Raw genomic sequence first — 15,228 nt, forward strand, 5'->3', positions numbered from 1 at the left:
TGTCAAATTTTAATGTCCATTATGCTGTTTGGCCATCCTGGCCGAGCACGTTAGGTAGTCAACTTTCTATCTCTCCATTGAAGGTCCCAGCTTTGAGTCCCTGCCTGGACATTGGTGTTCCTTATGATTGTCCCTTCACCAATTTCATGTTATCATCACTCATCCTCATCATTATGAGTGGCAGAAAAATCATGCTGAGTAACAAAAATGCAAATTAGGGATGGGCTATCAAAATTTGGCGGACACTGGTAAAATGTCCATATGAAATATATTGATAACCGAAATTCGACCAATCCAATGTAAAATTCCTATTGGTTCATTGGCCTCCTTAATAATTGCATACTACCGATTGAACCAAGCTTTCGCAATGCACAAGAAGCTGCATATAAAGACATTTTCTTAAAAGAAAAGTTTAAAATGGAGATTATATGTTTATATCCACAAAAATTATAACAAGATTGCACAATACTGCACAGAATGGTAATGCATAATAGCACGTGTGCGTATTACTCACTTGTGGTAAACTAAATAATGTCTTTTTTTTAAAAAAAAAAAAAAAAACTTTTAAAGAACGGTAAAAATGCTTACTTACATTTTGCGAGGAGTTCTATGTTGGTTGAGCAACGTTTTGGAGTTCCTACTTTCCCCTTCTTCAGGCTTCATTTGGCAATAGTATCCTACATGCCGCGTCACTTATTTAAAAACAAGGATTAGGTTAAAAGGTACATTTGCAGGGTTGCTACGCGACTGGAAAACCTGGAAAACAGGGAAAAGTCAGGGAATTTGGTTGGTCAGGGAAAAGTCGGGGAATAGTCAGGGAATTTTGCATATTTTCTGGAATTTACGTGCATTTTAGAGTTGCAGGAGAACCAGTTACAAAATGAACGAACGTTTCATTTCCACTTCCGAATTCTGTTGTTGTGATTCCAGTCCCCCCAAAAAATTCAGTTCAGAAACTTGTTCCTCTCGTCATTATGACTTCTAGTCTGTTACGTACAAAATTATGGTTCCTTCGCATTTCGATTCTATATTTATTCACTTTCGGATCTAGGTTCTTGGATCCATTCATTTTGTGACTCGTTCTTGTGAACCTGTTCAAGACTGGAATTTGGAGAGGCGTGAGATTTTTCCTTAGAGAACAAGCTACTCAAGACGAAACATACGCACCAGCCAGGCACGTATCCAGGAATTCCTTTCGGGGGGGGGGGGGGGGGGGCTCAACACCATTTTTAAGGGGTATAGTAAGAACCTCACAATTGTATGTTCAAGACCAGTGGTGGCAATTGGGTTCCAAAAGGGTGGGGGGGGGGGGCGTGCGGAGGTCGTTGCAAGGAAAGTTTACTTTATCTTGGTAGACAAGGCTTAACATTAAGAGGCCGTAATGTTGAGACAAAAAAATGGGGAGCAACTATCCCTTAAATCGTCGCCACTGTAAGGCTGTCATTTTAATCAGAACATGAAATTGGAACGTTTCTTACCACTCGACTCCTCTGTTTCCATGTATTAACATTGTGTGCTGGAACTATCTTCGTATGCGTGTTTGTCCATTTCTTCTCAGCAGGCATCAAAACATCTATGGTGTCTTTCAGTGTTTTTACGAAGCTGTTACACATGCACGGGATGGACAATCCACTCGACAATGCGAGATTCAAATTGTGGGCTGCGAACTGGACACAGACAGCTCTCGAATATTTCTCTCTGATTCGATCCTGAACACCACTAATGTGTCTTGTCCTCCCATGTTTGCAGCTCTTATAAAAGGCGAAACCCACCAAATTGTTCAGATTCAGGCCTTAGCACTCACAAGTGTTCAAAAATGCCTGTCACAGCTTTTGCTGTCTTGTCATATACCGGCACGAAACAAAGGAAGTCTTCTCAAATACAGGTGGATCACGAAACAATTAATAATAATAAAAATAATAATCCTTTGCGCTACAGCCCATGAAGAGCCTTGGCTTACCTACCGACTGCCGGTCTCCCTCCCACACTTTCCTTCGTCACCTCTAAGTGTGGAGATCTGCAACCAGTATTGGAATAGTCGGGGGGTCAGCCCGACGTATCCCCAGCCGTTATAGTAGGTCGTCTCGACCGGATTACGCTCACTCACTCGGAGCTCCCCAATTTCCTCACGATGGTGGGTTTCCACCGGCCCTATACGTAGGCCGAATAAATTCCAACCAGAGCCGGATTCGAACCTAAGCCGTCCCGCAGCGAACGATCTCAAGACGAGTAAACAATTAATGCACAGTGAAAACCCTTCCATTCCCAACACATCTAATGTCTCCCAATATGATCAAATGCTTACTCATTTATCTCCAGTGACGTGCCCAAGGGAGGGTTTGTGAAGTCATAACCCCATTTGACCCAGTATTCCTATTTTTTTTATATTTTTTTTAAAAAAAATAGGAACGTCAAAGACATGAAGAAAATGGCAAAATCGGGACTAACCACCAAAAATAGTATGCGTAACCCCTCTCCCTTCAGAAAATCCTGGGCATGCCTCCCTTTATCTCTGACACATTTTTTAAAATCAACTCACCAGAAGTTTTTATCATTCCGTATTGGAGATTGAAGTAAGATGCATTCTTCCTGCAGGTTTGGATATGATCCTTTAGGGTGCTGTCGTCTGCCTGCCTTCACACCTAAGCTTAACAAGGCCCTAATTTTCCATCCTTGTGACTTGGATTTTCAAGACTTAGGAAGGTTTCAGACCGAAGGGACACCCGATACATGTCGATTGGAATGGGCCAATCAACAGCAACGTTTCACACCGAAAAAATTCTTTTCAACCGGTGGGAATGCTCCTCAGTTTTCTTCTCTCTCCTATATTTTCTGTGCTTGTTCACTATACAGGCAACACCTTACGATTTGATATACACAGGACATGTACGATGTAGACATTTTAACGAAAAATCGGTTGAAGTCAAGGATGGCTAAGTGGCTAAGTTGGTAGAGCCCTGATTTGGGTCCTGATAGAGCCTGCAATTTCCACCTAAAATGTCTACATATGCAACATCTTCTTGCTTTCTCTACTCGACATTCATAAAATTTTCGGCTGTCTCTTTATGGTAGTTAAGTGTTTGAATGTGTTTCGAACCCAGTAGGCTTAAACAAAAGTATTTTTTTATGCCATGAAATTCTCAGACTGCATATACGAAATTTAGTTCTGGCAAAACTAAATCATCACTCAAAACTTTGATTTTCAGTTGATCTATGCAGCTTATTTCTGTTTTAATAAACCACTCCAATATCTGATACTGCTGAAATATTCACTTAGAGAGAGAGAGAGAGAGAGAGGCGCAGGCCTTGATCTCTTCGGCCCTCGAACCGAACTAGCACTATACTGAGGCCCCGGAAGTTCTGCTGTCGTCAATGTCTTCATTTTCGAATCACTATATCTTATAAAGCAACCAGAGGATGCTGACTGATCCGATCACCAATCGACTGTGTGAATTGTCACACTTACCTCTGAAATCTCATTAACCGATTCTTTGTACAGATCAACCGAAAAATTGAATCTGCGTATTTATATCCTCATTATATTCTAGAACGTTCCGCAGATAAAACGATTCGTTAATATTGCCAGTAGTTGACTCCTCGCATTCAAGAACGTACCCTCTCCCGCCTTCCAGAGATTAGAAATTACAACGAATCTCCTTACATGTGGCGCTACCTTTGTTGTGCAGCTTCAAAACGCTGACAAGTCTCTTCATAGTGCTCAAGTGCGCTGCGACAACACCGAAAGCGCAAGAAAAGTTTACGTGCAATATTATCAACAACAGGGTTATAGAAAATTCTCCGTCTTGTCTCGATAATTATTTCTCCCAAATTATCATCACATTATTCAAGAAGCCAAAATCCTAATTTTATCTAGTGTAAACAAACATTTCCTGAAGGGGGCTCGAGCCTCCTGATTCACACCTTGGATACGTGCTATTGACAATAATAGGGTTATAGAACACTCTCAGTCTTGTCTCTATAATTATTTTTCTCAGATTTATAAATTTATTATCTTCACATTATTCAAGATGCCAAAAATCTAATTTTATCTAGTGTAAATTGAAAGATTTCCTGAGGGGGGGGGGGGGCTCGAGCCACCTTGGATACGTGCAATTGACAATAAAACATGTATAAAACATGCTCCGTCTTTGCTCGATAATTATTTCTCTCCTTACATTATTTTTACATTATTCAAGAAGCCAAAAACCTAATTTTATCTAACGTAAACTGAAATATTTCCTGTGTCCCATCTTGGATATGTGGTATTATCAATAACAGGGATACTGAACATTCTCCGTCTTGCCTCGATAATTATTTCTCTCCTTAAATTATTGTCACATTATTTTATTTCACACCACAAGAAACCAAATCAAAAACCTCATTTTATCTAGTGTAAACCTAAAACTTTCGGGTGGGGGGGGGCTCGAGCCCCCTAAGCCCCCCTCTGGATACGTGCCTGGCACCAGCCATCCTCAGAATTTCTTACAGCAAAAATTTGCTTTAGCTTTGTGTGTGATGAGGAAATTTTCTTTCTTCAAGAACACACCCGTTCAGAACCGGTTCTCTTTTGATACATGAAGCAGAGCAGGTTCGTGTTCGGACAGTTCATTGGTTTTGGATCTGCAATAAAGCTTGAAGAGCAGAATTTCACGTAACTGGCTGTGGTTGATGTCACACTGGATGGGTGCGGACGCCGAGTCGTTCCCCCGTGAAACGTTCTGTGAATTTGAGTCCTTCGTTTGCGACCCGTTCAGAAGCAACCTGATCAACTAGTTCATTTGCTCGTTGTCATAGTGTTTACATTGCAGAGATGTGTTACACCCGAGAAATTAGTGATTTTATGCAGTATCAGTGATGTCATTATTTGAATATGCACGTGTTTTGTGCATGTAGAACGAATTTATTATTTAAAAACTGGTGCGAAATAGAGGAATTAAACATATGCTGGTCACACATCGTTGTTAAGTTAGAAATGTTGGTTTCATGCCGATAGTAATTTTACGTATTGTTTGCGTGTAGAATGAAATTATGCTGAAAAGTGGTGAAAATGGACCCAAGTTCCTTTTGTTTTATTACGATTTCATCATGCTACAATTGCAACTTTTACATGGTTCGATTTCGATTTATGTCTGTTAACACATACTGCAGAGGTTTAGCGATTACTTAAGATTTTGTGAATATATGCTTTTGTGGTTAGGTTATGAATATCAGGTTTGGTTGTCTTAGAATAAAAATAAAGACCCTGAATGCACTCTACTAAGGTTCCGATTTATTTCTACATTCATTCCCACTTGTTTAAGATACTTACTGTCACTTGTCAACCGGAGAATACCTTGTCTGTGGGAAGTGTGTATGATTGAGTAAGGTCATTTTGAAGGTTTTTTTTCAACATAAATAACTTTTTCGAATCCAAATAGTGCTCATTATTTTAAGGAAGGTTCAAATTTTGTATGACAATGATTACCAAAATTCTATGATAATTAGTCTTCTTGCTAGGTAAAGGTAAAAAAAAAAGGTAAAGTGCTCCCCTGTGCTTAGCACAACACCATGAAGGCGTGTAGGGGGTGTGGGGGTAACGCCCCACACTTTCTTGATCGGGTCGTGAGTGGGGGTGATGTGATCAGCATCATGCCCCTGACCGCCTTTACCCCTCAGGGTTTCCCCCAGGTACCCATGTTATTCGATGCTTGGAAAATTTGAAAAAGAAATCATAAAACATTCGGAACTGTTACCTTTTAAAAGACAGTTTTCGATGTTTTCCGTAATATAAAATTGGTCCCAGCATGTGGAAAACTCAAGTAATGGAGATATTTGATTCCAAAGTATGGCCTCGTATATATTTTTTTAGGTGTATGGTTGGTCACTGGCTCCATTCAAGTTCTGAATTTCCGTAATATCTACTATTTTCAATAAATTAAAAAATATAATCATTAAACTTATTGCATATTTTCTAAAGGTACATGACCTAATTTTCTGTTGTTTCTCATTTGTATTGATATAGGCTAATTGAGGTTGTATACAGGTTACATTGTAAAGCTTTGATATATGCCAAATTTTTTTATTGATTTTTTACACCACCTTAATTGTAATGACTTAGTGAAAATGGGGAAGTACAATAGTTATTTATTTTTTTCATTGAATAGCATTATATTAATCACTTGGTAAATTTTCAGCTAATAACTGTGTATATTCATATTCATAATAATTAACGTGCCTGCATACCTATTTAATTGAAAAACATGAGGTTCAAAAGCAAAAATCATGATGACAAACATGTCTGGAAAAATTTTATTTCTGGTGTGGAAAACCTGGAAAAGTCAGGGAATTTCATAATCAAAAAATCGTAGCTACCCTGATTTGGACATAAAAAATGATTTGTAAATCTTGTCTAAGCCTTGATAAAAACTTCCAATGTCGGTATACCTCCCATTAACCTTTTGTATCCCGAGCGTCTCAATCTAGATCCTCTAGCATGCTGGTAGTTTTTACGTTATAATGTTGCTATTTTTGGCTGGATTTGCGATTTTGTTCTTTTACATTATTGTTAACACATGTTCTGCAATGTAAAAACTCTTGCACATCTTGTTCTTCCATAAAAAGAGGGGAAATGGCGGCTTCCTTTGAAACTGTGTCGGTGGCGCAGAGACATGTCGTTTGGGGGTACAAGTCATGTTCTATTGCTCGTATGATAATAGTGCTATTATCACAAAGAAGAGCTAATAAAAGAGGAACAATGGGTTATGAGGATAGGAAAAAGAAACAGGTATGATGAAAACGAAATGAAGAAGATACAAAAGATAGCATATAAAATTTGTGATAATGAGGAAAGTGGAAGGAAAAAAGAAGTAAGTAAGGAAGTGGGAAAGGGAAAGAAGATAGGAAATATAGGTATATGGGAATTCCGTATCACAAAGGAATCTCCGAAAGAATTGAGAAAATATCTAAAGGGTATATTATAAAATGTGGGATGAGAGCTCCTCGTAGTATAAAGAAACATTTCACCGAGTATAAGAGGGAAGGTACAGAGAATAAAGAAGATGAGGAAGAGAAAGGCATTTATAGAATAAGATGTAGTTGTAACAAAGAATACATTGGACAAACCGGTAGGAATATGGGTATAAGGTGGAAAGAACATGACAAAGATATTGAAGAGGGAGTCCCCAAAACAGGTGCCTCGGAACATCCCATAAAATAAGAAAGGAGGAGGTTATTAGGAGAGATCACAAACCTATAAGTAGAAATGTTTACGAGGCCACCTACATTTGTAAGGAAAGACACAAGAAATTGAACAGGGAAGATGGGAATGTTGACGAAATCTGGGTTAGAATGTTTAAAATATGGTAAGAATGTAAAAAGAAAAACAGAATTGGTTTCCATGGTACGCCAGATGTTTTCCGGGCCGCTCAGGAAACATGAGACTTCGTGTTGGATATGACGTATGCTTTGAAGGAAAGGAGGGGGAGGGAAGCGGCGGAAGTGGAATATGTTGACAACTTCCAGCATTTCGAAGAGAACCAGATACCATTTGGACTAGAGGCGAGTCGTTTTAACAGTTTAGTAGTAGACATTTTATTACATCTTCGGGGTTGCTTAATAGGAGGTATACTGACATTGGAAGTTTTTATCAAGGCTTAGACAAGATTTACAATTCATTTTTATGTCCAAATGTACCTTTTAACCTAATCCTGGTTTTAAAATAAGTGACGCGGCATGTAGGATACTATTGCCAAGTGAAGCCTGAAGAAGGGGAAAGTAGGGACCCCGAAATGTTGCTCAACCAACATAGAACTACTTGCTAAAGGTAAGTAAGCATATTTAGTGTTTTTTTAATTTTTTTAAAAAAGACATTATTTAGTTTACAGAATGGTAAGATATTTGTAGATATGTATATTGGATCGGTAAAAATATCTGTAATTTTACCGATAAACCAACACAAATTATACCTTTATCGGCCTATATACCAATTGAGTACCGTTTAATCTGCCCCATCCCTAATACAAATAATGCCATGGTAGCTCAGTCGTTAGGGCATCTGACTACCATGTGAGACCCGGGTTCGATCCCTGGCAGGGGAGAACTGGGATTTGTTTCCATCTGTTCAAGTGGCTCCGGCACTCACCCAGCATCATATAAAGTGGGTATTTGGAGGAAACTCTGGGGTGTAAAGGTGGCCAGGGGTATGGTGCTGATTACATCACTCCCAACTTTGGTCGTGATCAAGAAAGTGTGGGGCCCTAACTCCACACCCCCTATACACCTTCATGTTATGGTGCAAAGCACAGGGGAGCTCTTTACTTTTATACCTAATGGAAATACATGGCCTGCCACTTTGGCTGACTGCATTGAGTGATCTACTCCAGATCTCGCTACCGAGTATAAGCATAGGTGTTCCTTTATGAGTGTCTTTCATCAATTTCTCTCATCATTCATCTTCATCATCATAGTTAACTAAAATTGGCAGAGAAATGATGTAATATTGTTAGAACAATACAAAAAAAATAGCAAGTGAATACTACTTTAGCTATAAAACATATTATTGCATCTATTGTACTACTTAATTAAGTATACATTTCTTCCATTCACAGCTGTTCACATTGATGAAGGCATTATGCAGCAGCTTTTGGAAATGGGTTTCCCACAAGAGGCGTGCAAGAAGGCTGTGTTCTTCACTCAGAATCAAGGCGTAGAGCCTGCCTCTAACTGGCTGATGGAACACATTGCAGATAATGACTTTGCTGCCCCTTTCGTTCCTCCAGGAACTGATCCGAAGTCAGGTGAGTAAATGCTCATGCACTTGAATTCGCTAACCAGCACCAATGTAGGATGTTGGGCCTCCCGGATGGGAAGTGGTTGCCTTGTAACCGAGAGGTCCCAGGTTCAATACCCAGTGAAGGCACATTGCACAGTGGTTCGGATCCCACTTTAAACTGTAGGTCCAGTCCAGATTAGCCTATCAGTGCATAAAGGGAACTTAAAATAAAAATTCAATGTTAAAAAATTAATTGAAATCATATAACATTCTGATTTTCACATAGTGGTAAAATTTTACTTACATGATTTAATAGATCAAGTACAGAAAACATGATAGTTAACTTTGAGAGGAGGGTGTAAGGGGGTAACCTTCTGGTAAGGCACGCAAGTTAACCTCACTTCCACATAGTACACCCCGGTAACTGCAATGTTCCGGGCCAACCAGGCTCTGGCACTTGAACTTGCAGCCAGCATAATCCTCTATAGGAGCGTTTCTCAAACTTTTTTCTCATTGTACCCTTCAGTCGTAACTAAACATCTAATGTACCCCCCTCCTCCATTAGCTTTTCTCTGCATAGTGGGTTTTGGGGAATTTTTGGCTGCCTTATTGGTGGGACGTTTTTGATATGTTTGAGAATCCTACATTTATTATTTTATTGGGTGTTCCTATGTTTACAATCTTTATGCTTAGTTACAAAAAATAAAATGTGAAACATGTATGCTGAGAAATGTATAAAAAACTTTAATTTTCATATATTTCCAGAGTTATTGAAAACAAAGTACAACCTTAGTGACAATGAAGTTCGACCAGAAAGGAATACGTGATTAAATGCACAGAGGCATAGGCGGTGGAATGGGTGACCGCAGAAGTCACGCATGTGTGTAAGAGGAGGCGTGTGAGCAGGCAAGAATCGTGATCGCAGCATGTTGCACCCAAGGTCACGTAAAGAACAAAAACGGGGAACTATACGCCTGACATTGAACTTCGACCAGGCACTAGACCCATAGGGAAAAATTCCAGATAGTGGGGCATTCGACGGAAGCATGACGTCACGGACACGATAAGGGAGTCTGCCGTATATAAGCGCGTGCTGTGCACCGAGGAACCGCAGTGCATCATCACCATGGCCAGGGGCAAACCTATTGACAACACCGTGAGGAGAAGAGTGGTGGAGTTGCAACGGGATGGACTCAGTGAACGGGAAATAGGGCGCCAACTGAACTTATCCAAGTCAACCGTCCACTGCATCATCAAACACCACCAAAATACGGGTACTACAGAGCCAGGTAAGGCCCCCGGTCGAAAACGCCTGCTGAGCGTGCGTGACCTACGGATATTTAGGCGCTATATCCAGATCAACAATCATGTTTCTGTGGCCGAATTACGACTGTGGACTCGAGAACGCTTTCACATTAAAGTGTCAAGCAGAACCATTCGCCGTTACCTACAGCGATGCGGTTACCGAGTGTACAAGGCGAAACGTAAACCCTTCCTTTCCATGTTGAACAAAGGCAATCGACTACGGTGGGCACGAAAGTACCGGCGATGGATATTTCGGCAGTGGAACAGGGTTTTGTGGACGGACGAATCCATTTTCAATGTTGTGTACGGGAGAATACGGAAAACAGTCATTTGTCGGAAGGAGGAACAGAATGAAGCAAAATGTTATGCACGTCGGGTACAGAAACCTGCGTCAGTGATGGTATGTGGATGCATGACGGCATCTGGGGTTGGCCCACTACACATCTGTGAGGGCATTGTGAATGCACACGCCTATACACTCATACTGGAGCGGCATCTTCCCACAGTGCGAAGGCACCTGTTCCACAGGCGGCGTCTCATCTTTCAACACGACAATGCCAGGCCTCATACAGCGCGGCTGACAAGAGAATGGTTGACTCGCCATCACATGCGAAATCTGCCATGGCCGCCATCGAGTCCCGACCTCTCACCCATTGAGAATGTGTGGCGTGTTCTTAAGCGACGTGTGCAACAGAGGGGACCCACGACAGTGGCTGCTCTTATCGCCTGCCTGCAGGAGGAATGGCACCTCATCGATGTGAAATACCTTGAACGACTCTTCCGCTACATGCCCCGACGCATTGCCACAGTTATTCGCCGACGGGGCGGCGTTACACCATGGTAAACAGGATCCCCTCTAACAGTGGTCGAACTTCAATGTCACGTGTAGATTGACGAAAATGTTTTATTTTGTGTGGACACAATATATTGCTGCGTTGCAGCGGAAATTTATGTTTTCCTTTGTTCCATGTAGCCTGCTGAATAAAATATGTTCAGCATATGCATGTGTTCTCCTTCTTTCACAACGCACTCCTATATTTGTGACTGGTCGAACTTCATTGTCACTAAGGTTGTAGATCAAAAATAAGTTTGTAAACAAACTGTCAACACAATTTTGGAGTTCTGTTGTAAATCCTCCCAAGTTTCTAGTGTGAAGGATGTGCCTGCCCTGTGCATAGCACGACACAGTTTCTTGATGTCTGGTTGTGCACTTGAAACTTTCAAGTGGAGATTTATCTCCAAATTTAATCTATTTCCTTGTGACATTTTTACACTTTAACAAATGTTTGTGGGTTTTTGAGTTGAAGAATGAAATGGGTAGAGATTTCGAACAAGTATTTTATTTCAAAACATATGAAACGAAGAGTGGCAACAAAAAAATGTTGTCTTGTGGGTATTCTCGACATTTCTCTTCCGAGCTGATTGCGTGCGCCCTTGAAGTCGTTTATGTGCCCCTGGGGGTATGCGTTCCACAGTTTGAGAACCAATGCTTTATAGGGTTGTGTGTGGTCCTGTGATTTTTCATTATATATACCGCGTGTCCCTTTACTGCCTCAGTTTTAACCTGGATAAGGATATATAGTTTGATTTTAATTTTGGTAAGGGGCTTTGTCCTGTATAATGTGATGGGTACAAATTGCCTCAGTACTGACACACCCACAATAGGGCAGGAGACATAGGTTTGAATCCTAGGGTGAGTCATTTTGGTAGGGGATTCTCCAGCACTGTCCATGAATGGAGCAACTCTGGGGCTAAAAGCAGAATGTGGTGCTGATCACGTCACTTCCACAAATGGCCTAGATCGTGAATGAGTGGGGACTTACCTCTACATCCACATCAAGGCATATGATTTTATGGGGAAGCACACATGGCTGATGTGCATTTTCTGTTGATTTTGGTATCATTTCAAGAGCAGAAAATAATAATAATATACACAAATAAGAATGTTATTTGAATGTGATAACTCTGTTTATATCCTTGTATTTTTAAAAAAATGCACAATTTTTTTGTTTCATGGCATTATCAACTTTTTTTTTATTACATAGATAAAATTAATTTTGTGCCTAACGAGGAGTCTCTGCTTATGATAATGGGGATGGGCTTTACTAGAGATCAGGCATGCCGTGCTCTGCAAGCCACTGATGGTAACATTGAACGAGCAATAGATTGGATTTTTAGCCACCAACAGGAACTGGACACACAAGAACAACAACCACCAGCTGAACCTGAATTCAGAGATGGTAGCGGTCGTAAGTATTTAGGAAAATATTTTGTTTTGTATTGTCCCCTACCTGTGACACCAAAAGTAATTAATTTCTCCTTCAACTCCCTTAGAATATTAAAAGGGCAATTACTTTCTCTGTGTCTTAAATAATTTTTTTTCATATTGAAAATTCACAGAAATTAAAATAAATTTCTTGTTAAGTAAAGAGGCAGTGTTTTATCTGTCCTACCCATGACACAAGATTGTTTAGCTATAGCTTTTAAATCTGGGAAAGTATTTTAAGGGTAGTTATGTTTAATCAACAGTGTTTAGTTTTGTAATTCATTGCACAGAAACTGTAAGAAAAATGTTGCTTAACTATCAGTAGAAGCATCCCACTCATGACAGTGGAATTAACCAGGTAGAAACATGCATGATACTATAGTGTGGGTTTTTTATTTGGTTTTGTTTGCTCTTGGTTGTTTATTATCGTTAATATTTTATTTTTTACTATGGCTGTTGTATTGTATTTGATCTTTCAATATTGTATCAGCTGCAAACATTGCTTATAGAACATGCTTCCTTGGCTATGATTCACTTGCAGCCATGTATCCTAATTTTTCCACTGTCCAGTTAGTACATGTGCACTTGAGTCAGTGTTGCAAACACACAGATGGACTCTTTATGTTATCATTGTGCTAGCCACACCATTTATCCACTTTATCATGATTAATCCAAGAGGTGGCACAAAATAATTGAAACAGAAAGAAAGAAAAATACTGCTTTGTGTTAACTAGGGCAGATCCAATACCATCGTTGAACCAATGCTAATACTCTTCCCTATACCCACCAATACTGATTCCGATGCTTGAAAATTGTAATAATTAAAAGTTGTTCAAAATATTGACAAATATTATTGTGTATGTATTCCTCTCCAATTACTGTACATGAAACTTACCAGAGTTTTGCTTTGAAATATTGAAGAATTACATCAGAATATTAAAACACCTGTTTCGTAATCACATTTTTTCATAGAATACTGGTGCTAAATAAAGAAAAATATTTTTTTTTTTCATAATATTCAGGGTAAGTAGACCTTGGGAAGGTATTACGCAACATTTTTGTGGACCCTGCGAAAAACCAAAATGCCGAAAAAGCATCAGCCAATAAATTCAATAAGTACTGTAAATTCCATCTTATATAATCCAATATTGATACTTCTATATTGGCTCAGCCGCAGTGTGAAGTCACTCGAACAAATAACAAAGACCTTTCTGTACGATTATCTATTACATTCAAAGATATATGCACTCATGTTTTCTATCACCATATGCAAGGTTCATGAACTTTCCCAAAGTAGAGGATACCCTCTCAAGTACAAACATGATGTAAGAGTAACAATGGCATAGTGGTAACATCATCACTTTGTAATCAAGGGGTCCCATGTTTGATACCCAGTGGAAGCATATTCCACTTTAAATTGTAGATCCAATCCCATTTAGCTTGTCTGTGCATAAATTGAACTTAAAACAAAAACTCAAAATAGCATGGTCCATTACATCCACACATTTTTTAACCTAACTATAAATGCAATTGTATATTCTCATAATGTTTACTTTCTGTATTTCCAGAATACAAGCTAGTAGCTTTCATCTCTCACATGGGAACATCAACAATGGTTGGGCACTATGTGTGCCATATTTTGCGCAATGGCCGGTGGGTTCTGTTCAATGACAATAAAGTGGCATTATCAGAGAATCCTCCAAAGGAATTGGGCTACCTCTACTTGTATGAACGTGTCTAACAATCATTATGCAATGGCAAACTTGTGTAAACACTTTGCTTCTAAAATGCAAAGTGTACTAACCTTTGTGATAATATACCAGATAAATTTTTATATGAAATACTTATTGAAATGCTTTTCTTATTTATTATTGCACATGAATTATGATTACTTTTCTGGTTTATAGTAGTATACACAAAATGACTGATAATTAAAAATGGATAAGAATTAATTTGTATGAGTTTTATTAAACGGTTTCTTTATTATTGAGTTTTTCTTTGTATTTTTTAAAAAGTGGTTTCCTATTTTGACACTATTAATCAACCAGTTCATATTAGTTTAACTTTGTCCTTTTCTGCAACTAATTTTCTCAAATATGACTTTTGACGTGTTTCAATAAAAATGAACATTATTGTTTGCTGTGAGAATTTTTTTCTCATGGTGTTGGCAACACTTATTGCCTGTCATTTGTTTAACAAACAATGCAATTTTTCAAACTTTGATTGGTGGAATGGAATGCAACATGCATACTGTTATATTTTGTAAAATTATTGATTGTGCGGTCACTGTTAAGTCACCCAATTTAATTGTTTCTGATTACTTCATGTGTCGGGTACCTGAAGAGCAACGGGGTTGCAAGACTACGACAGGCTATTGAGGAGCTCAAAAACAATGTTAATTTGCAAATCAGCAACATTCCTATTGAGATGTTGGTTGATCTTCGCAGCCTGTTTGAGTGTGAACGTCGTCAAAGGCCTCTGCCACCTACCAGACATAATATTGAAGATATGAAGGTGACTGGATGTTTCACAAATGGCAATGTGTACAATTGCAATTATTGTGTTTGTAATGTTTCTCTCTCTCTCTGTTGTTACATATAAAAATGACCATTTTATTGAAACACCCTGTATTAAACCGGATTCTTAGAAATCAGTATTTGCTATGTAATATCATTATTCGAGAGATTGTGGCTAGCATCATGGGAGAAAAATCTCATAGCAGATTTGGTGCTGTGGAATCAGAAACCATTTTTGTGTGCAATAGAGCCAGTATGCAAGGTTTTGTTGTTTTGAAATGAAGAGGTGTATTTGGAATTATTTTTTTCCGCAGATTCCGAAAATGACCTTCAAAATTCCATAGCACGTCAGATTTTTTCACAAATCACGAAAATTTGAAAATGTAAAAAAA

The 15,228-nt window shown here is 39.1% G+C and overlaps 1 protein-coding gene across 1 annotated transcript in view; it reads left to right on the forward strand.

Moving 5' to 3' along the window:
• Usp5 (ubiquitin specific protease 5) overlaps positions 1 to 14,312 on the forward strand; it is a 64,970-nt gene extending 50,658 nt beyond the window's left edge. The window contains exons 13-15 of the mRNA XM_083121431.1: positions 8,586 to 8,774; positions 12,100 to 12,303; positions 13,889 to 14,312. Coding sequence (XP_082977557.1) covers positions 8,586 to 8,774; positions 12,100 to 12,303; positions 13,889 to 14,061 — 566 coding nt within the window. The 3' untranslated portion in view covers positions 14,062 to 14,312. The remainder of the gene's footprint in view (positions 1 to 8,585; positions 8,775 to 12,099; positions 12,304 to 13,888) is intronic.
• Positions 14,313 to 15,228: the final 916 nt, after the last annotated feature.

The sequence above is a fragment of the Lepisma saccharinum genome, chromosome 4 (assembly GCF_977018435.1).
Source record: "Lepisma saccharinum chromosome 4, izLepSacc3.1, whole genome shotgun sequence".
NCBI classification, from domain to species: Eukaryota; Metazoa; Arthropoda; class Insecta; order Zygentoma; family Lepismatidae; genus Lepisma; species Lepisma saccharinum.